This window comes from Anguilla rostrata, chromosome 4 (genome assembly GCF_018555375.3).
Source record: "Anguilla rostrata isolate EN2019 chromosome 4, ASM1855537v3, whole genome shotgun sequence".
NCBI classification, from domain to species: Eukaryota; Metazoa; Chordata; class Actinopteri; order Anguilliformes; family Anguillidae; genus Anguilla; species Anguilla rostrata.
In genome coordinates this window covers 46135623-46157643 of record NC_057936.1, presented here as the reverse complement: position 1 = coordinate 46157643, position 22021 = coordinate 46135623, and the positions used below count along the sequence as shown (strand labels likewise).

Below are 22021 nucleotides of genomic sequence, written 5' to 3'. Positions count from 1 at the left end.
GCCATCAATGGAGAGCCTTTATCTGCGGCTGCTTATCTCCAAATCAGCAGGGCCCAAGCGCCACTCAATGCATGTTGCTAGGCAACACAAGCAGAGGCTGCTATCAGCTTCATAATTCAACGACTATCAGGACAAGAAAGAAAAGCTGGGACACTCAGGGTCGCAATACACAGGGGAAATAACAGCTCTCCCGGAATATAAATGACCCAATATCTTTTCACATTCCTTTCATTTTTCTAAGATGTGTTTTGAAAACGAAAAATGACGTGTGCCACATTTTAAAAAGATGTGCACTGTCTTTGAAAGCAATGTTTTTTTTGTAATTAATTGGATCTGAGCATAAATGTTTTTGAGTTTTATTGCAGAAATTTGGACACAGGGCACTGCGATTTTTAACTCATGATCACATGCAAATCTTGTAAAACTCCTGTTTATCTAACTCACCTATAGGACTGCTTTAGCACATGATCAGAATATCAGAATAATCCTGTCTAACCAAATGCTATTTCAATGACCATTTAAATAATGTTATATGTGGAATTATATTTTATATTCCAACAGTTATTTCACAAGTTCTTTCAATAATTAAATAAATACACAATAATTAAAATTAAAAAATGTTTTTAAAAAAACATAACACCTTTAGTAACCATGTATTCCGCTGTAATAACATTGTAGAATACTGCTCCATTCTGGGACCAATGCCATTTTGCAAAAGCTGATCCAGGTGAAAGCTTTGCCCATTGACCAACCAAGGGGGAGCTTTTATCTGTGCTGAATGACTGCAATCAGCCATGGAAAAGTCCTGTTCTTTTTCAGACAGAGCATGTGTTAGCCATCACTGCACAATCACCACTGCCCATTGGCCATTTGACTGAGGGCAACATTTCAGTCTGCTACCAATTCAGTGCAATTGAAGCTAGTTGCCTCAATGTTTGAAGCATTAGCATTACTCAACCTGAAATGTTAAATTGCATATAGTACATCAAAAAGGGAAAAAGTAGTAAAAAAAGACAACAATGTCATTACTACACACTCAGAAAAAAGGTACAAAATGGTGTTTAAAAAGGTCCGCTTGTCACTGGGGTGGTACCCTATAGATACAAAAAACTGTACCCCTAGCCATGGGTTTAATAATTCATTTGCACCTTCTTTGTTCATAAATTATACTTATTAATGGTAAATGGTAAATGGACTGCATTTATATAGCGCTTTTATCCAAAGCGCTTTACAATTGATGCCTCTCAGGAAGGTGAAAAATATTTTTTGCTGGTTCACTTATTAGAACATTTCAGGGTATATCTGGGAAAAAAGAACAAAATTGTTATTCTTAAAGAACAAAATTGTACCTCAATTGTACCTTTACTTATGAAAGTGTACCAGCTGTCTGAAGACATGTTTTACTTGCAATGTTTGTGACACGCAGGTGTCTCATCCGCCTTAACTGAATGCACTTACTGTGTCTGCTAAATCACTAAATTGTTATTATAGTAAACCAGCTGAATTTGATAGTACTGGAACTGTTTTTAGAATACATTATTTTCCATAAAGCATTTGAAAAGTATGGCATGCATGCAACGCATACTCAAGTTTTTGAGCCAGCCTTGATTTAAACTGCCTTCTCGCTGTTTGTCATGTGATTCATTGCTTATAGCCTGAACTGCAGCACAGGGTAATAGGAAGGCTACGCTAATCTGAATGCTTGCATTATGATTGAAGGGATTTTTATTGCAGTCTAGCAGTGCTGAGATACAAGAAGATATTTTATCTGTAGCTTGGTGTCAGGTGGCTGTATATAGCAGTTCACTCATTTTCCCCTCTGTTTCTTTCTACCAATCATGCCTGTCAAGCCACTGGCATGCCACCCCCTTCCATATAAGGAACACTGCCTCTTTATCACTCTCCATTCCCACATATGAGCCCAGGGAAGCCACTATGTAGCTTCAGTGACATAGATGACTTTGACTGAAATACCAAACACAACCGGTGTGCTACCAAGAGTTCATAACAACAGTCATGGTAAAAAATCCAGGTGCACAAAGATGTTGGGACAAATATTTTGACATGGATTATGGGATATAAAACATGATCCTTTCTGCATTATGCAAATCAAACATGCAACCATTTGGAGTATACCTTAGCGGACAGGTAATTCATCAAAGACAGAATTCATTGATCAAAGACAGAATATGTAGAGAGCTTCAAAGTCAGTATACATGAATTATTTATCAACTTAAGAAATACTTTTGGTATTTGACTATTTTTATATTAACCACCTAAGACCCAACAATTCATTTTTGTTCCCTGTAGGGGATATGAGTCTCTGGTATTAATTCCAGGAGCCATATACATTATATTAACATATATACATATAGTATATTTATCTGTGTCTGCAAAAGACCATTTTAAGTTATCTTACAGAGAGGTACCGCCTCCTCTAGTGAATTGAGGTGTCCTGAACCATGCTGATCACCCTTAGTACACATGATAAACTGCTGTGCGTCAGAGGTGGTAGGTCTCCTGGCGCAAAGTGTTTGTGGGAGCACCGTGGCTTCAGTTAACAAACAAATCAGACCATGCCAGAGATGCCAGAGTGATTGGTCATGTTCAATGCCATCGGGGATCGGCTGGAAGGGTCTTTGGTCCTGACCTCTCTGGGCACAGTACATTACCTTGCATGTAGTTATGGGCTCCACAGAGACCCCTGTGCAGGGACATTGACTCGTACATTAGACAAGCTTGGGCAGACCGACAGCAGCGGAAAGTGGCAGCGTTTCTGAACCGAGATGAATCTTTGCCTTTCGGGTTTTCAGTCATTTCACAGAGCTTCTGAAGCCCCGGACACAGGAGGATAGAAGTGGAAATAACTGGAGAGAAAGAGCTGGATTCTGAGGCCAAAAAATCCACACAGAACTCTTTGATATCTACAAAGCGAATGAATATTTGCAACTGTACTTTGTTTACTGGGTGGACATGGCTACGGGATGCACATGAGTTACTCAGGAATTTAAAGAGCATGGCACATCAGTTAACGTGTAAAAAAGCATTTAATTACTCGCATAGCATTTAATCGTTTCAGTAAGAATAACATGTATGCCTTTCCCGGCTATGCATGAATTAAAACAAGCAATTTATCTATGAACATAATTACAATACAACATTTCTTATGTTTTCTCTTTAATGTTTTCATTCCCAACCTGTTGCCCATATTCCCAAATGTCAGTAAAGCTAAGCAGTACATGGATTGGTCAGTAATTGAATGGAAAACTGTAAAGCAGATTGCGGATTGCTAACCTCCATATAAGAACTAGAAAATCCTGCTGGATATAGCTACAGTAATGTGAAAGTGAAAATATTAATTATACAGAAAACAAGAGTGATGAATCTCGATTTTTCAGTGTCATCACAAGGTAGGTTGCTTTTTGTGCCAATAATATTTTTTAAACGTCCAAATTTTTTACGCTGGTGCAGTGTTGCCACATACTAATTTAGTGAGTTTGGTTAAACTTTAATTCTGAGGGACCTGCAGGGTTGACAGCTCATTTTCTTCAACATTAGCTTACAGTTCAAATGAATTAATTTGTCATTAGATTAAAACAATCCTTTTGCTTCATTACCGTGGCCCTTGCAGACTTGCGATTCAGTAGGGTGTGTTCTGCGTGTAGCCACCCATAACCACGGCTCTGCACTGATTTATTCATTTACTGCATTTTAATTAGGGCCGCATGCCCTCTGTGATATCATTTGCATCATGATTGCTTAGATTACAATGGGAAGCCCTTCCTTGTGAAATAAGTGTCTAATCTGGTTTTCTGGAAAGCCTTCTCAGACCATAAATTAATGAGCCTGAAACTGGAAAAAAAAATGAAGAAATGACAACAAATGTAGTAACACAAAAATGCTTATTTTGTGTTTGCAGAGAAGTGTCCACTTGGAGAGTGAATAGAACCGGCTTGTGTACCGTTCTGCTGGTGTCTGAACGCGGACGTCAGCAGGTGTGGGAGAATTAAGCTGTCAGTCCAGCGGTCAGGTGACCAGATTATGAGCAGACCACTCCCTCTGAGGAGAGGTTTGTGTCAGTAAAGCTGGGAAAAACAGATGCATTTTCTTCAATGGCCAATATTTTCTATAACTATAGTATACATGGTCAGCAACTCATATTTTGCATAAACCATGATGCAGTTTGTGCTTTACTGACAAATGCTTCATCGCCTCTACGTCCAACACGTTTGTGTTCCACGCGTACTGCTGCCATTTCTACAGCTGTACTCCCATACTCCTGAACCCAGTGCCACTGAAAATGTCACACAGGCAGGCCTCAATGTTTAAGGATCCACCAGAACCCCTCCTACTTTGAAACCCCAAAACAGTGACTGGATGTTGTCCACGTGCCCAACCTCCAATATTATACACCCAGTTAACTGCACTCTTTAAAACATTAAGCACTGCATTCCCCTCCTTTCAGTCTGCTTTAGATAGCACTGCTCTGAGCACTACTCCTGTTGCAGCAGAGCAGAAACTGCAATATCAGGAGTCCAGTCTCAGAGGCGTTCCCCAAGGGTCAGCCCGGCCCGCCTTTCGTAACCTCCCTCACCCCTCCTGTCTGCCTAAAATCTCTGCTCCTAAAGAGATTTCTGCACGGCTGTCACAAAAAAACAAGGAGAGGTGAAAGATGGAGCCCCAGAGAGCCCACCTCTCCCCCAAAAACTCCTGAATCATGTCAGAAGCAGCAGCTCTTTTCAGGCCTTGAGTGTGATGCCCAGGGCAAACTGTCCCATTCGTCATTACAGTGTCCCTGCAATGAAAGTCTCTCTGTTGTCCCTGTTTCTGCTGTTTCTCCTCTGGGCTCCTCTGTAGCTCTGTGTCCCTGCGGCTCTATCGATCGCAGCCTCCCTCTCATGCTGTGTTCTGCCCTTTGCCTGCTCCTGTTCCCCTGTGGAAAAGCCAGCTGCTACTCAGAGCCAGAATGGAGCTGGGTCACCTCCAGGCACTCTACACACACACATGTGCACACACACACACAGACACACACACACACACAAAGACACACAGACACACGTGCACGCCTGTGCCTGAACACACACACACAGACACACACACATACAAACAAACAAACACACACACACACTCACATAAACATGCACAGACATGCCAGCACACACACACCCACACTTCAACACACGCACACACACACACACATTCAGACAAGCCAGCGCACACAGACACACACACTCACACGAACACATGCTTGTTATTTGGAACAAAACTCCACAAAACAACCTTAGTTGTGCTCTCATATATTGCAGTATCCTTAGCTTAGTGCTGCACAGAGAGATAATGTATTTTCAATGCGAAACACACTAATGCTTTTTCTTGGAATTTCACAACAGTGACAGTTTTTTCAGCTGTTGAAATGAATGAAAAATATTACATAAGAATAAATGTAAATGTTCTGTGAAGCTTAACGAGCGACCACACGGGCTGTCACACAGCGGTTCTGCTATCCAGTTCTGACTGTGCCGGCGCGGACAGGACCCAGCAGCAAACCAGGGAGGAGCAGAAATACCCAGGGCATCGCTCAGGGGAGGGGGCTCAGCAGGCAGGGACACAACAGCGCCTCCACCAGGCAGTCTGCCCGTATCACATGCGCGCGTGGTGCTCTCGACCGCGCAGCTCGACCGTGCAGCTCGAGCGCCAGGCCGCGAGCTGAAAGGACTGCGCGTGCGGCCACACACGCTTCCGTCTGCCGCGCATGACTCGAACGCACTCTCTCCGTTCGTACGGAGGGCTCTGCGCAAACGAGGCGAGCCCACAGGTGCGATTAGGTGCGCCACATCCAGAGAAACGAGGAAGCGGGGATGGAAATGCGGTTGAAAAAACGGACAACGTGACAAGAACTTCACAAATGCATTCCTCAGAACAACAGTTCAGAACAACAGACCGCAGTTTTGTGATTCTTCTCCGCGAAAGCAGCTAAACTACTAACATTGATTCTGTGCTGAAGAGCCTGTCGTGTGTTCCAGACAATGCACAGTAACAAGACTGAGCCTTACTCTTACCCATCTGTCTGCAGAAGCCTGCGTTTTACAACATGACCGTAATTATCGTTTTTGTTTCATCTCAAAGGGTTTGTCACATACATCTGACTTCCACAGGAAGCATAAATGAGCACATAACGGGTGCTGCTGACAGTGAGTGTACACCATACCTTCAGCACTGGATTTCAAACAGATCATAATCCTGTTCAGTTACCTTCAACTCCTGATATAATCAAATAAAAAGCCTCTGATTCAGTGAGATAAGACTTGGTTCGAGGATTTCACTGTGTACAGCAGTTTTGGAGTTACTCCAAGACATTTTAGCGTTATTGACACAGCCTCTAAAAGTCAGGCCACTTAATTCTCAATAAAAGGCAACATGACACCCTCAAGACTTTGTTTTAACAAATTAAAGAGGTCCAAATCGAATCAATCTTGGCTGTTGATACTATACACAACAGATTGATTTTTGTGTGTTTCGAAGTAAAACCTCATTTCAATTTCATCCTTGAATGCCCAGGACATATATCTAAGGAATGCAGGCAAGACCACAGGAGAGAGCAGTGTGGACTTTTAACACTGAAATTAACTTGTTTTTAAACCTGAAATATGACGCATACGTGGAAATGGATAGTGCACAATGTGACATTTGAATAAAAAACGTTAAAACAATAATTATTCTTTTTAGAGTTTGAAACAGATAATTAGGATACATTATTCAGTGACATCAAGGGCTTAGTTTTCTCTTTCAATGTAATCTTACATGGGGAAACGTTAATGGATCTAAGTGGTTTAAGTGTCATGGTTACAAAACTCTGTTATCTTTTGATAATGTGAATATGACTCATTTTTTTGATATTTAGAATGACTAAGGACTTATTTAAGAGCATAACTGAATGCTATGTTGTCTACGACAATAGCTGCAAACACATAAGAATAATCCTTATACAGTATGTGATGTAATAGACACATTTCACCACAAGGTGGCGACTGAAGTAGTTCACACTTATTGGAGGAAGGTCCCCATCAGCTGCTGCCAAGCCCCTCCGCCCAGCAACTCCGTATACAGGGAGAATATATAAATCAGTATGATAAATGTAATCAAAAACAAAATAAACGTCTGCAACACACACAGTCATTTATAATAAAAACATTTTAAAGCTTCCCCCAAATTTATTGAGGCTGTTACAACTACACAAACTAAATGAAACCAGCTGAGCATACTGTGTGGCTGTAGCCTCCCTTGCCTGTTTTTATATGAAGCTCAAGGGAGTTCCTCCACACATCCCTCACTGTCTTACGTATCAAGCCACTTTTATTCATACACAGTGGTACAGGAAAGCCAGTTATATAATAGGGAAATATTTCATTTATTACATAAATGAACTCACATAAAAGGGTCAGCATCTAATAAGAACATACTGATCCTTTTATGTGAATATGACATCGAGTGTATTCTTATGTTTGTAATTTTGACACATTGACACTGATCTAGCTCTATGGAGAATGTCATTGAGGAGTGTACTGGATATTGAGAGGCCAGGGTACATGGTGAGATTATTTAAATTAGACATTTTAAATCTTTCTGGGGGTTTTCTGTTCAGAACAGAACTGAACAGTGACATGATGACTGGTGCTCTGTCAGATATGAATGAACAACATGCTCTGTACAATGTGCACTGTCAGCGTTCAGCAATACCAGCATCCGCGCTACCAGCCCTGACATCAGGTTACTTCCTTCCTGTTTGACTGAAAAGCAGCTGCAGCAAAATCTACCCATGTTCTTTTCAGTTGTCCCGTACCCAGACATGCACACACACACAAAAACAACAGGAAATAATGAACAGACAGACAGTCACAGAGGTACAGAGGCACAGACAGTACAGCGACTCAATGGTCAGATTATCAAATAACCTCTACCCAGCTTCACGTAATGAAGTCCTACATAACCATAAGCGCTGCATAGCAACCTGTGTCACTACAAACACGCGCACACAAATTAAATTCAGATTAACTGCTTTACTGGAGTGGCCAGACAGGTGATGACGGTGTTCTGGGGGCGGCTGATAGACTGCGCGCCATCAAAAAGACAAGTGAAACATTCAGCTGAACAGAGGGGTGTGCGTGATGACACAGCGCACTGCGGAGGAGCCGAAGCTACTGGCGGGAGGGGAAATTAGCGCGTCTGTCTTTCTCGCCGAATCGCTGTCCACATCATCGCCGGCAAAGCCGCCGTCGAACGCCTCGGCGGTATTAAAAAACCCATTTGGCAGAAACGGCGTCTCCCTTGCCGAGCGGCGCGGCAGTGTGCCGGAGAAGCCGGGGGGGGCGCTGGCCGGGAGGGACCCGGAGGCGGGGCACGACGCGGCGGACTGAGGAAGATGCACGAGCGCTCTCTCTCACCCGCCAAGGGGACCAGATTAATGCGCTGTTTCTGAGAGGAGATGGACTGGAACCTTAATGTAAATATTAACCTATTTCAGTGTGCTGGGGGGGGGGGGGGGCAGGAGACCCCTGCACCAGCACAGCCGCCACGCACACACACACACACACAGACACACCACAGCCGCTATTACCTGCTGTACACCTACAGTTTGTAACTTCATACACCTGTATTACGTTACAGGCATTTGGCAGACGCTCTTATCCCTTTCATATCTCAGTGATGCATTATGTGTTACATGTTCCAAATTATTATAAGCAAATTTCATCCTCTAACCGCTTAGTCCAGGTCAGGGTGGAAAATGGGCAAGCAGAGCAACCCAGACATCCCTCTCCCCAGCGACTTCTGCAAAATCCTGGTGGATCCCAAGGCAATAATCCCTCCATTGCGTCCTAGGTCTACCCCTGGGTCTCCGCCCCGGTGGCTGAGCCCAGAACTCCTCCAGAGGGAGGCGTCCAGGAGGCATCTTTATCAGATGCCCAAATCACCTCAACTGATCCTTTCAGTGTGGAGGAGCTGTGGTTCTACTTTGAGATCCTGCCCGGTAGCTGAGCTCCTCACCCAATCAAGGAGGGTAAGCCCTGCCACCATACGGAGGCATACAGATTGTATTTGCAATCTCACTCTCACTATCCATAGCTTGTGACCATAGGTGAGAGTAGGGACGAAGATTGACTCGTAAATCAAGAGCTTCCTTCTTCACCACCACTGTCCGATACAGTGCCCGCATTACTGTGGCCTCTGCACCAAGACGGCCATCGATCTCCGAATCCCTTTTCCCCTCACTCGTGAATGAGACCCCAAGAATGAACTTCTCTACCTGGGGCAGTTGCTCCTCTCTTGCTTGAAGGGGGCAAACCACGTCACGTCACCCGACCACATCACACTCAGCTGCAAACTGCTCTAGTGCACATCGAAGGTCACAGTATGATGAGGCCAAGAGAACGATGTCATCTGCAAACAGCAGAGATGTTCCCAAACCGGACACCCTCCATACCTCGGCTGTGCCTCGAGATCCTGTCCATGAATACCACAAACAGAAGGGGAGACAAAGCGCACCCTTGACGGAGTCCAACACCCACTTTGAACAAGCTTGACTTAATACCGAGAATGCAAACACAGCTCTCGCTCCGGGTGAACCCGGACCGAATGGCACGCAAAAGCAACCCTGTCACCCCATGCTCCCGCAGCACCTCCCACAAGATACCCCGGGGCACACGGTCATATACCTTCTCCAAATCTACAAACCACGTGTAGACTGGATAGGCAACCTCCCAATGGCCCCTCAAATATCTGAGAGAGGCCTATTGTTCCGCGGCCTGGACGAAACCCGCATTGTTCCTCCTAAATCTGGGCTTCGACTATCGGCCAAAGCCTCCTTTCCAGCACCTTAGTTTAAACTTTTCAAAGGAGGCTGAGGAGTGTGATTCCACGAAAATTGGAACACACCCTCTGGTCCCCCTTCTTAAGAATGGGGACCACCACCCTGATCTGCCACTACAAATTTTCATGAAAATGTCAATCATAAGAAAAGAGATACCTTTCATATAATTTTACAATTCATATAATGAAAGTGTTTGCAGTAACGTGTCCCCTGGTCCAGGTTGCTGACTGCTCCAGTGCTGGTCTTGACCAGGGGTTTCTCAGGACCACACATAACCAGCTTTAGTATCACCCCGGCAGGACTCCCATCAACAGGGAGTGCCTCGCTTTACTACACACTAGCGCCCCCTCTGGCCCTTTAAGCCAGTTGTACAAGGCGTGTGGGTTTTCTATCGACACAGGTAGACTACAAAATAAGCAGGGACTGACAGACCACGTTTGGAGATCAAACCTGATAAAAAATTAAGACGGACAAATACAGAACGTGGCTAATAACGCACACAGAGAGAACCACACTTTTATACAGCAGGAGAGGGTCTTAATGGCCTGGCCTAGTCATTGCTCTCCATCTGCGGTGTTCGCAGCCGCAAACTTGCTATGAGGCGAGCTGTCCATCGATGCCTGAAGTCAATCTGGGAGATCGAGAGGCACAGCCCCTCGCCAAGGCTGAGAGACCATCCTGATCCGTCTCCGTGGCGACGTTCTCACGGCCAGTTCCGCTCAATCAAAGGCCAGGTTGCGGCGAGCCCAGTTCTCACTCAATCAAAGGCGCCGCGTAGGCAGGTGGCCATCAATCACTACAAACGCCGCTCCGTAGCAACAGCTCTCCCGCCCAGACAGACCCGTGTGTGAGCCTCCCATTGGCTGGCCCGCCGTATTCACCAATGAATGCGTGGGTCTGTCCGTGTGCTTTGGCGCCGTGCTGCGACTCGCGGTCTCAGAGACTGTGGTCAGTAATTGATAAACTGGATTTGGCTGTCGGGGGTTGCCAGGTGGTTAATTGCTGGCTGTGAACAGTGCAAACGCTGAGCCGCTATGCTAGCTTAGCCCTGACACTTCAGTCTCTAACAGTCTTTTCAATATCTCTGTTTCACTGAGGCACTCATCTCTCAGCCTATTTGTTACTGCGTTCACTTTTTTTTCTACCAGGCTCGGCTTTTATTTTACTAGCTTAAATCACCTCATCGCCTGTCCTGAATCTCTCAGAAAAATGAAGGCAGTAATAAGAATGCTGCAGTGCTTTTGCAGAAGTCACAGTGACTGAGACATGTCGAGGTCAGCCACAAATGCCCAGAATGATGCTTCAAACATGCCATTGGTATTCCAAATCTGCATACTGAAAATGAAAAACTCGTAGGCAGAAATAGTGATGTCTTTCTTACGTGCTCAGTTTGCATTTAACATTAATTAAGAACCCAGTTATATTAAATCCAGATAATGAAGCCCAAGGGTAAAATGCACAATCCTTTATGTTCCACATTAAAGCCTCTTCACTTGGCAGAGAAGCAAGAGAAAATGCACAAGAACAGGTCTGTTATTACAAGGGGAATGTAAGAGGCACAATTATTTATTGGCCGGAGAGGTGAGGATTGGGACCTTTAATATCCCTGAAGCCACACTCCCTGTACCCCCCCCCCCACCCCCCCCCCCGACAGAGACGCATACGGCGCTGTCAGGGAGGATAAGGCTGCTGAAGCACAGAGAGCGCATTTCTCAGGAGGGAGCGCTGAATCACGCCACACCGCTGCCTGTCAACCACCACGGGCGTTTCAGGAGGATTTCTGTCAATCCCAACACAACGGGGGAAAAAACATCGGCCTTGACTACAACAACAACAACTACACCGGCGACGCGGCACTGGCGGCATTCAAATCAGCTTCTCTCCACAGACCCGCCAGCCTCACGGAGTGTTCCTGAGGTTCTGAAACCGACGCGTCAACCGTGCCCACGGAGGCAATACTGAAACAATTAAGGGAGAGGAGTCTTCAGGACTGCATTTATTTGTACCGTATTCTGAAGAAAAAAAACTGGGCACTGCGCTTGTCAATTTGTGTTTGTGAAGAAAAGTATAAGATCTGCATTTAATTTTCAGTTCTGGGATTTTCAATCGATAGACATCGCCCAAATGTCAATTGTCCCTCACCAGAGCGATTTCCTGGAATGACCCGTAATGTATTTTCCTATATGGAACCATTACTGAAGTCCTGATAGCCCTGGGTCTCTTTATGCGTGACTGTACTTTATGCATGCTACACACATAGCCTCCATCAGCATGCAGCCTATCCGGTTGATAAATAAAGGGCTGTGCATAATCGATTTCAGGCCCGGGTGAGCCACAGATCATTAAAACTAAGGAAAAGGGCCATTAGAGCCGACCAATTACAGACACGAATTTTACGCGACTTATCTGTTTAACATCACAGCCTGTCTGCCAACAGCGGAACAGATGGGTACCGAACCACCTATCTGTCTGCGAATGGGGGCTTGCAATAACGGCCGGGCACGGTCCGTCTGCCTCCCAAACCCACCCCCCCCCGCCACCGCCCCGCGACGGAACGCCGTCGGAGCGGAAACGAAGGTCACGGCGAGCCCTCCGCGCCGGCTCCACGTCGGCTCCACGTCGGGCCACGTCCGGACCGTCGAGGCCGGCCGCTCGTCCAGATGGCGGGTTTTTTTTTTTTTCATGCTCCCTGGGCGCGCGGAACAGAGCCCGCCTGGCGGAACACGACCACGTCCGATTTACAGCCCGACACCCCGCCGACGGGGACACGGCTCGCTGTTCGAGAGGCGCGTGTCCTCGCCACGCTCCAATCAGAGCAGGCCTGCCGGGCGTCAGAGGCACTGACGAAAGGCGCCAAATTACAGTAAGACAAGACGCCTTTGGGAAAGACCGGACGTCTGCCGAACATGCCGTCGTGGCGCGGAAACCCAAAGGAGGGAAAGGAGACTTGGGCCATTCGTTTGTGCCAATTCCAGCTGGCTCACCTCCGGACTGCAGCAGGAACTGAACCGAGCTGGATGCAAGACGGTCACTCTAATACCTCTCTCTGCACCCCTCCCCACCGCCAGATCTTCACTCAGGTGATAAGAAATAACCAAAGCAACATTATTCTTTTGTTCTTTTCTGGATGTAATGGCACAGCAGTGAGAATTTGTTGGCCAACCAGACCCAGTGAACAGTTTTGTAAAGAAGACAGTGAAATACCGTCCAGGTGTTAAGGTGAAAATCTAACAACACTTGTTGGAAAGGTTAAAGTTTCCAAACCGGCTAGAACGTAGCCAGGTGATATCTGGGTAAAACCTGAGCTATACTGAGGTTAACCTAGTCTGTTTATGTCAAACAGTCTCTCAGCCTATATTACCACCTGTATAGATGTATAAATTGCTCACAATTGCTCACTGCGGAAGGAGGAGGAGGACGTGGGTTGGAGTCAAGTGGAGACCACCACTGCTGCCCCCTTCAGAAATGCACATGAGCAAACTGCTGTATGAATGTATGCAACACAAACGCACAAAGGGAGTCTGCTAGGCAAACAGGTCTTAAGTTACTCATAAATAATAAAATGTATTTACTAATTAATTTGCAATTTCATACAATATCACCACAAATACTGTTGCACACATTACAGTCACAATTTAGAAATATAAAGGCACAGGAAGATGAGTAGATGACATGTTTTTAGGTCACATTCTGCTCTTTCGCTGTCTGAGAGGGAAACACTGCAACACGCCCATCAGCGGCAATCACCCATCAGAGAGGATCCCAGCAGAGGAACTGCAGCACGGCACAGGCTGACAGAGATGTGCTAGATTGAGCAGGGGAGTCACACTTTCACGCAGCTGTAGGTCCAGTCGGTTTTTACTGTGCTTGCTGTGTGATGAATGGCACTGTACTACAGCAGAGCGCTGCTTCCTGACAGCAAACACACCCACTGACAGCAGTCCCTGTGACTGCCATCACAGCGCACACAATAAGCCTGACACCTGTGAGTGTATCCGACAGATATCACTACACAATAAGCCTGACACCTGTGAGTGTATCAGACAGATATCACTACACAATAAGCCTGACACCTGTGAGTGTATCAGACAGATTTCACAACACAATAAGCCTGACACTTGTGAGTGTATCAGACAGATATCACTACACAATAAGCCTGACACTTGTGAGTGTATCAGACAGATATCACTACACAATAAGCCTGACACCTGTGAGTGTATCAGACAGATATCACTACACGATAAGCCTGACACGTGTGAGTGTATCAGACAGATATCACTACACAATAAGCCTGACACGTGTGAGTGTATCAGACAGATGTCACTACACAATTAGCCTGACACCTGTGAGTGTATCAGACAGATATCACTACACAATAAGTCTGACACCTGTGAGTGTATCCGACAGATATCACTACACAATAAGTCTGACACCTGTGAGTGTATCAGACAGATATCACTACACAATAAGCCTGACATCTGTGAGTGTATCAGACAGATATCACTACACAATAAGCCTGACACCTGTGAGTGTATCAGACAGATATCACTACACAATAAGCCTGACACCTGTGAGTGTATCAGACAGATATCACTACACAATAAGCCTGACACCTGTGAGTGTATCAGACAGATATCACTACACAATAAGCCTGACACCCAGCTCTATGAGTGTAACAGACAGCCATCCGTCTACATTAAGTCTCATAACTGTATCTGTGCCAAGCCTCTTAGTGATAGACAGCCATCACTGTAAGCCTGACATTCATCCCTGTGTGACAAAAAGCCGTTTCAGTGGCACCAACAGCTATCACCGTGAGCCTCACACCCATCCATTTGTGACACAGAGCTATCAGTGGAAAGCTATTACTGTGCCTGTGACAGAAAGCCATCTGTTTGCATGTGACTGGCTGCGTTTGAAGTGCACCATTATGACGCACAAATATGTACACATACATGTGCCTGAACAAAGGCATAGCACATATACACATGGCTACAATTTGGGAGGCGACACAATCACTGGGTAGAAGCAGCTGGCAATCATTAAATTATCCAATTATCCAATTAACATTCACAACCAAATGTGTTGCTTATAATTAGGCAGAGGGTCAGGTTAGAGAAAGAACATTAGAGGCCCAGAACAATGTATGTCCACAATGGAAAATAATTCAATGTTACAGCAGCACCAAGAAGATTTCTTTTTTTTTTCGTCTTTCAAAGACTGGCTGAGTGAACAAAGATGATGCTAAGGCAAAATAAGGACATAGTCCTACCCAAACCAATTAAACAGTAGAAACTGCGTGAATCACAGAAGTGATTAAATGTACCTATCTTGCAACTTCTTCTGTTCTGTTCATTGTTTAAACTGTCATGTTTTCAGAGAGCAAACAGCTCTGAGCAATGTTAGATCATTTTATTCAAATTTGAAATCTAAGACTTTCAAATTATATTGCAAATTTCCAGATATGCTGACTTGAAGCCTCTTATATGCCTGATGTTACGCTCTACCTTAGAGTGTGTGCTATTGAATCAAAAAATCGTATGAATTCTACTGTTCTATATTTAAAGTTATGTTGACAGTATAGATGTTTTTAGGATTTACAGGACTTTACTGTCTGTAGCTACGGCTAAACCTTTCCCTTCCCAAAGGTGGTTTAAACTCACATCTCTCGTCTCATAAAATGACTCTTTTAGCCCTAAATCTTTTCTTCTTTGAAAACAGGGATAAATCGCTTTAGTCCAGGCTTTGAAGATAGCCCTTAGCTTGTGCTAAAGCTCACCATGCATTAACTATACAGAATTCCAATAATCCTGAAAATTCAGAATTCAAAAGGACTCTGAACTTTACGTTTTCATCCGTTTTTTTTATTCAACTTCATAATGCTTTTTTAAAAACTTTCAAAAGCCATTGATTGTGCAGTGGCGGGTAATTCACGATAAGCTGAACAGGCTTGGTTTTGATTTCGCCCCATTATCCACACAGAGGGAGGAAGGACTGTGGATGAGAAGATGTTCCAGCAGAAAGGATTGAGTCGCAGTCAGAGCCAGCGAGCCAGTGGTCGATACTGACACTTTAAAGCACTTTAATAAAAATGAAATGCTGAACCACGGCCCATCAGGCACTCAGGCACCGCACATTAACTCCTCAAACATTTAAACCACATCGCAGAGACCTCCAGCCACAGCATCCAGCAGCACCCAAATGCAGCAGGCCTTTTCCCAGGCTCCCTGTCACTCTCGTCTGCAGCCACTGCCCTGCAGTCTAGCGTCTGCGACCTGTGACCTCATTCTTTTACTACACTGTCAAAGGGACTGTAGTGCAGGCTGATATAGAACTATAACCATTTCATTTCTTGTGCTCTTTTTCAGAGCAGTTCATATCTTCAAATCACAAGTGCCATGAGTTACATACTGTAATCCAGTTTGGTTTTGAAACTGGACACTCAGAAACACTTCACTTTGAAGTGAAAATGAACCGCATTACCAGCTAAACGTATCTTTCAAGCAAATCAATTAGGATGCGTTTCCATGGAGATATCCCTCTGCCATTCAGCAAGACACTTCCTTTTTCAGGATATGCACATGCATAAGCGGCAGCAGGAAAATGAAGCATCTGAAACCCTAAAAAATAATTATCTTTTTTCTCTCACACCACTGCATATTCTGCATTTTTTCTCTCACACCACTGTATATTCTGCATAACTCTAATTAAGTCAGATTAATTAAAAAAACCTGAGAAATAATCGTATCGGCTAAAAAATTAAATGAAACTCCCTTTCATTTGATATAAAACTCACTGTAGATGAGAACAGAAGCTATAGAATTCCTACGGTTCGGTGGAAAATACAACCAGATGGAATTTCTTGAGTGCATTAGCACTATTTAGCAGGGGAGGTTGACTTCAGGCCATTTTCTAGTACAGCAAGAGGCAGATCCATTAAAGACAGAGGAAGGCCCAACGAAAATCAGCGTGAACACAAAAATCCTCGTAAAGTCGATGGTGATCCGCAGTGAGACTGCGCTTTCAGACAGACTGTGGAACGGGGAGCCAGCTGTCCGGTTCGCTTGCGCGTATTTAATTGACCGTGATTCTCCAGCAGGAAAATGCGTCAGCACCGCACGTGTGCGGTCGCATTTCTGCACGGGTGCTGCGGCCGCAGCGGAGAGGGACGCCAGCCAAACAGTCTCCTCGGGCCAGCGACGCAACCTGCCCACAGCTGGCCTGGTTAACCGCCGATGTAAGAACGCAGCAGGTGCCGCTCGCTTGTTCAGCCGGGCCATTGATTGGTCCCGCGAAGACCATCTGCCGCCAGCCTGTTAGCCGCGAAGATGGCAAACGTTGTACAAACAGCAAATGCAGATAAATCGGGGATGGGCCGCCTGCGGAATGCCATTAACCCCCGAAACGGCATGGACAGACGACCCAGGGAGGGGGCAGAACTGCCCCTTACACACTGCCATCACCATGTGCTCAGCGCAATGGCTCAGCTACTGCCCAAAAGACCACACAGGTGCAAAAAATGTCCAAGAGTTAACATAGAAAGCAAATGCAGAGATACAGTAAAGCTCCTTTTACAGTGTGCCTCAAACTGTCTATGTCACAGGTCATATGGCTTTTATATTACATTATACATTATATTAAAAATATATGTGATTTTATTACGTGTGTCTGTGAGTGAGTGTTGTAGCAGAAACAGTAGCAGGTGATACTTAGCAGGTGTTTAGACCACCTTCTACTGTAGCAACCCAGAAAAATTAGAACGTGTGTACTCCAGAATTAGTGCAGTAAGGAACTTTAACGTGATCAGACATGGACAACATAAGAAACAGGACATTTAACAAGAGACAGCCTCATAAGTATTACCAGAAGAGTCATGTGACAGGCATCAATCAATGTTATTGCCTAATCCCTTAGGTCACATGACATGAGTACCCCAACACTCAAACCAGGAAATCACAATTGAACAGATCAGATTAACAGCAGGAAAAGGCTCTTGAAAAGACTGAAAGATTTATGTATGTGTATTGAAAAGATAATACATGCTTTGCCACATTATAATTCTCTCAATCATTGTTGCTCATGACAAGCTTAGGATATTAAAGATATGACAAAATAAAGCCACTAAGACATAGGGAATGAACAAAGGCAGCTATACAAGCATACAAAGCAAAGAGAAGCAGCTCAATGATACAATGATACATGTATTTTAATATAGTCATGTTCCAATCAGAACATGGGAAAATGTTATTAACTAATGAATACAAGCTACAGAAAATGCAATGCAAAAAATGCAGTCAAAGATTAAATGCATAACCTTTGGTATTTTGTAAAGTAAATATGAAGATCTCAAGCCAATTGAATAAAATACAGAGAGAGAATTCCTCCAGGAAAAGAATCGCATATGAAAAAACTATATCTTTTGTGCCATGGAATGACAACAAGCATGAGAAATAAGCCAGGTCTTTTACAAAGCTGTGAAATTTGTGTGACACAAGTGGATATTTGCATTTAGTTCAATCATCAAAATATGTATTTTGTTAAATCACCAATAAAAGACTGCAGAAAAGTAACCGAGAAGGCTGCTATCATTTCTGCCACTGCTGTCACTCTCTGATGCCGCTTTTTGATTGGCGGGGACCCAGACAGGTGTGGCCGCCAAGAACCCCAAGCCCCTGACCCAACCCCCAGCGGTCAGGCCCCATTGGTTGCATGATTGATGGCCTGCCAGTCTGTCAGTCGGCGAGAGAGATTAGTGAACGCCACGCTTCGCTCCGAACACCTCCTCACCCGTTACTAATCACCACAGATTGGATCCAGACCTCTCAATGCCCACACAAACTAGACCGTAACCCCGCCCACCCATACCCAACATCATACATCCTGCCACCAAGGTAGACACAGTCAGCTCGACTCCCCTTACGTACTGCAGGCATCAACCTCTGCAGCAAGGCACCTCCGTGTTTAAATATACACCACATTTCCATTCTCACCCCCCCCCCCCCAACATTTCCTACTCCACCCCCGCCCCGTCTCTACATCCCAGTTCCCAGTCATAGACCAGGAAACAGGTTGAGGAATTAATCTTCCATACGCGGAGAGAAGCAGGGAAAAATCCGATCCTCTCTCAGCAGTTATTTTCCATTTGCACTTAGCTCTGAGCTCTGAGACAGGCTACATGGCTGCTATAGCATCTAATGGTCCCTCTTTCTACTCTGACTAAGAAAGAAAGAATAAAAAAAACACTATGTATAGTTCATGCATGGCCTCATTTTCATCTTTAGCTGAATGTAAAGAGCCATTCAGCCGTGAATGTACAGACACAATATATGAGGATGTGGCGCAATGGAGCTAACCATTCCATCCTACAGGGGACTGCAGAGATACAAAGTCCCTGGCACCTTGCTATAGACAAAACAAATGTATACGTCCATCAGTGAGAGAGCATATTTCCCATGAAAAGCGCTTCTATATTTTGGGTAGACATAGGCAATTTCATGTCTTCCTTGGCACAGACACAAAGTGCTGTTAGAACATTATACATTTTATTAAACCGCACCTAACACGACAGCAATTTTCCACATCCAAAATGGTGGCTTTAGGCACATCCAAAATGGTGGCTTTAGGCACATCCAAAATGGTGGCTTTAGGCACTTTTCCACTAGAGACTGAAACCGTGATGACCTCGCTGTTCATGGCAGGGCAACCATTTACCCTTTAACATTTTTCATGTGTGTGAGAGGGGTTTAAAAAGACATAGCCAGCTGTGTGCCCCATCAAAAACATGCTGTCAGGGTGCTGAAGGTGGGGGGGGGATGCAGGATTCTGGGTAATCAGAACTGACGTCTGTGAAATCACAGCTCAGTCCAAGGCCCGCAGGATGAGCCTAGCTCTCCTTCTCCTGGACTCAACCATGCCAAGCTGGGAAAGACAAACATGCTAATGCGTTCTGAGTGAGAAACGTCTCGAGGGCATCGTGGGCTCGGAGATGACTGCCCAAATCTCTCGATGCCCAGGGTTTCAAAGGCTTAAACGCTTGACTGTGTTGCGTGATTTGGAACCTGTGCTCAATGCATTAGGTCTGAGTACAAAGCTACCGCATTTTGAATTCAAGTGATGTCTGACGCATTGGAAAAAGCTCTTCAGCGCTGCCAATATCATACAACAGAGTTTTAAAACTCACTGCCATTCAGGAAGCATTTCCAAATGTATTTATAGACATGGTTCTGAAATCACAATGCGATTTGATGCATTTGGTCCTTAATTGCTCGGCTAACGAGATAGCCTTAGCATACACAATTAGAGTTTGGGTCAGGAACTGGATAACTGTATAACTCTGGAAGCTGGCACCATTTGGTCTGACACAAACATCATCTGAGAAAATATCTTATTCTAGAGCGCTACAATATGGCGAATACATTAGCCTGGGCCAAAAAGACAGATTAGGCCTCAGCCTTAGAGGAAGCAAACCAGACAAAGAAACTTCCACTTCCAACAAAAGATGCGCATCATCTACATCATAACCGACATGAACTAGCAGCTCTTATCTGCGACGGGAAAAAGCAGGTCCTTCACGAACAGGTTTTTTTTTTTCACAGCGCGCGGCGCGACGACGTCACGCGCATTCATGGGAAGCTGGAAGCCCTGCTGCGAGGCACACAAGGCGTCTCAAAGGCAGGAAATGACTGCGCGGGCGAATCCGCGCACAGAGGGGCTCCTGAATGGGCCCGCGCGCTGGAGGAGCGCGAGGGTCGGGTTTCATAATTAGTCGCGTACGGCTACGTTTCGCTCTTTGTTTTATGTGAGACTGGGTTTCCTGCTCTCTGCGTCAGTCAATCACTTTGAAAACTGATTTCATTAAACTGAAGGCTCTGCCTACACTCTGTGTAAGCTCCATTTCCAGAGCCTGGGAGCTGTGCTGCACATACTACCGGAGAGGCTATGGAAACATCACTAAATTGTTTTTTTTTTCTGAAACCATGCAATACACTGAACAGGAATACGACTCAGAATGATCAGTCTATAGTATCTGGAATAACAGTGCCAGAATCTGCTGAAGGTTGATAACCAAACCATTGTAAAAGGGCTTGTGTATGGTTAAAAATGTTAATGGTTTGGTCAGTTTTTATATCCAAAAGACACTGCAGCCTGTGTGGGAGAGACAATATAAAATGAGCTTACCGTTGACACAGAACTCATACGGTGAACACAGCCCATTCTCCAACAGGCAGCCTGGAAGCAGAATAAAGAGAAAAACTGGTCAGGTTTACAGCACAAAATAATTAACATAACAAAAGGTTACTGTACATCATATAAGGGAATACCAATGTATACCTGTTCTCTCTTTTTTTTTTTAATTTTTATCTTCTAATTACGTTTCAAGCATGTGATATCAGTGATGGTACAAATCCTTAGTTGTGCACTTCAATATCAGGTAGTTAGCTGGGATGTGAATGTAGTTCAATCATACAATGTAGTTGCAAAATATAACACTTTGGATCTTTAAGACATACTTCTCAATCCCTACGGGAGGTTCTGCCACCACAGGTTAGGCAAAATCACTGAATTTGACAACAAGGTTAATCGAAGAAAAATCTCCTTAAACATTCGACCACAATGTCACGTCATGCCATGTAGTTTTCAACATGAGCGCTAAGAGCACATCTATTTATATACTGCCAATTAGCCAGCTTCCTTTGTCTGCTTCAGTCTCATATTTCATGGCTGACAACCGCGTTACACTATATAAATATTAATGCATAGGAAACTTGGTGCTCCAGACTGATTTATTAACAGACAGCACCAGGTTACAGTTGCAGGTCCGGATTGGTGATATTTCATACTTGTACTTTGCGGGAATCTGGACTGCACACCACTTTGATCAGTTCATGTAGATCACAGCATCTTTTAGTGATTTACAACAGGAGAGCAAAGGGGCAGGAGAACGGTGGCCCTGTAGCTGTAGTCAACTCCCTGCCAAGTCTGACTGTGAACTCTGTGCAGCGCGGCACTGCACAGCAACCACATAGCAACCACTGATTTTTGTTGCTTATTCGCAAGAGGGGAGTAAAGTGGTTTCATTGTTCAGTCACCTGCTTTGTTAATCCGTTCTAGTTATTCTTCGCTGGCAGGTGAAAATTTCAGGACACAAGGCAGAAA

At 44.7% G+C, this 22021-nt stretch overlaps 1 protein-coding gene across 2 annotated transcripts in view; it reads right to left on the bottom strand.

The window, feature by feature from the left end:
• ptprn2 (protein tyrosine phosphatase receptor type N2) overlaps nt 1-22021 on the bottom strand; it is a 218206-nt gene that overhangs the window by 176410 nt on the left and 19775 nt on the right. For both annotated transcript variants that reach the window (XM_064332770.1, XM_064332769.1), the window contains exon 2: nt 21044-21094. In XM_064332770.1, coding sequence (XP_064188840.1) covers nt 21044-21094 — 51 coding nt within the window. The remainder of the gene's footprint in view (nt 1-21043; nt 21095-22021) is intronic.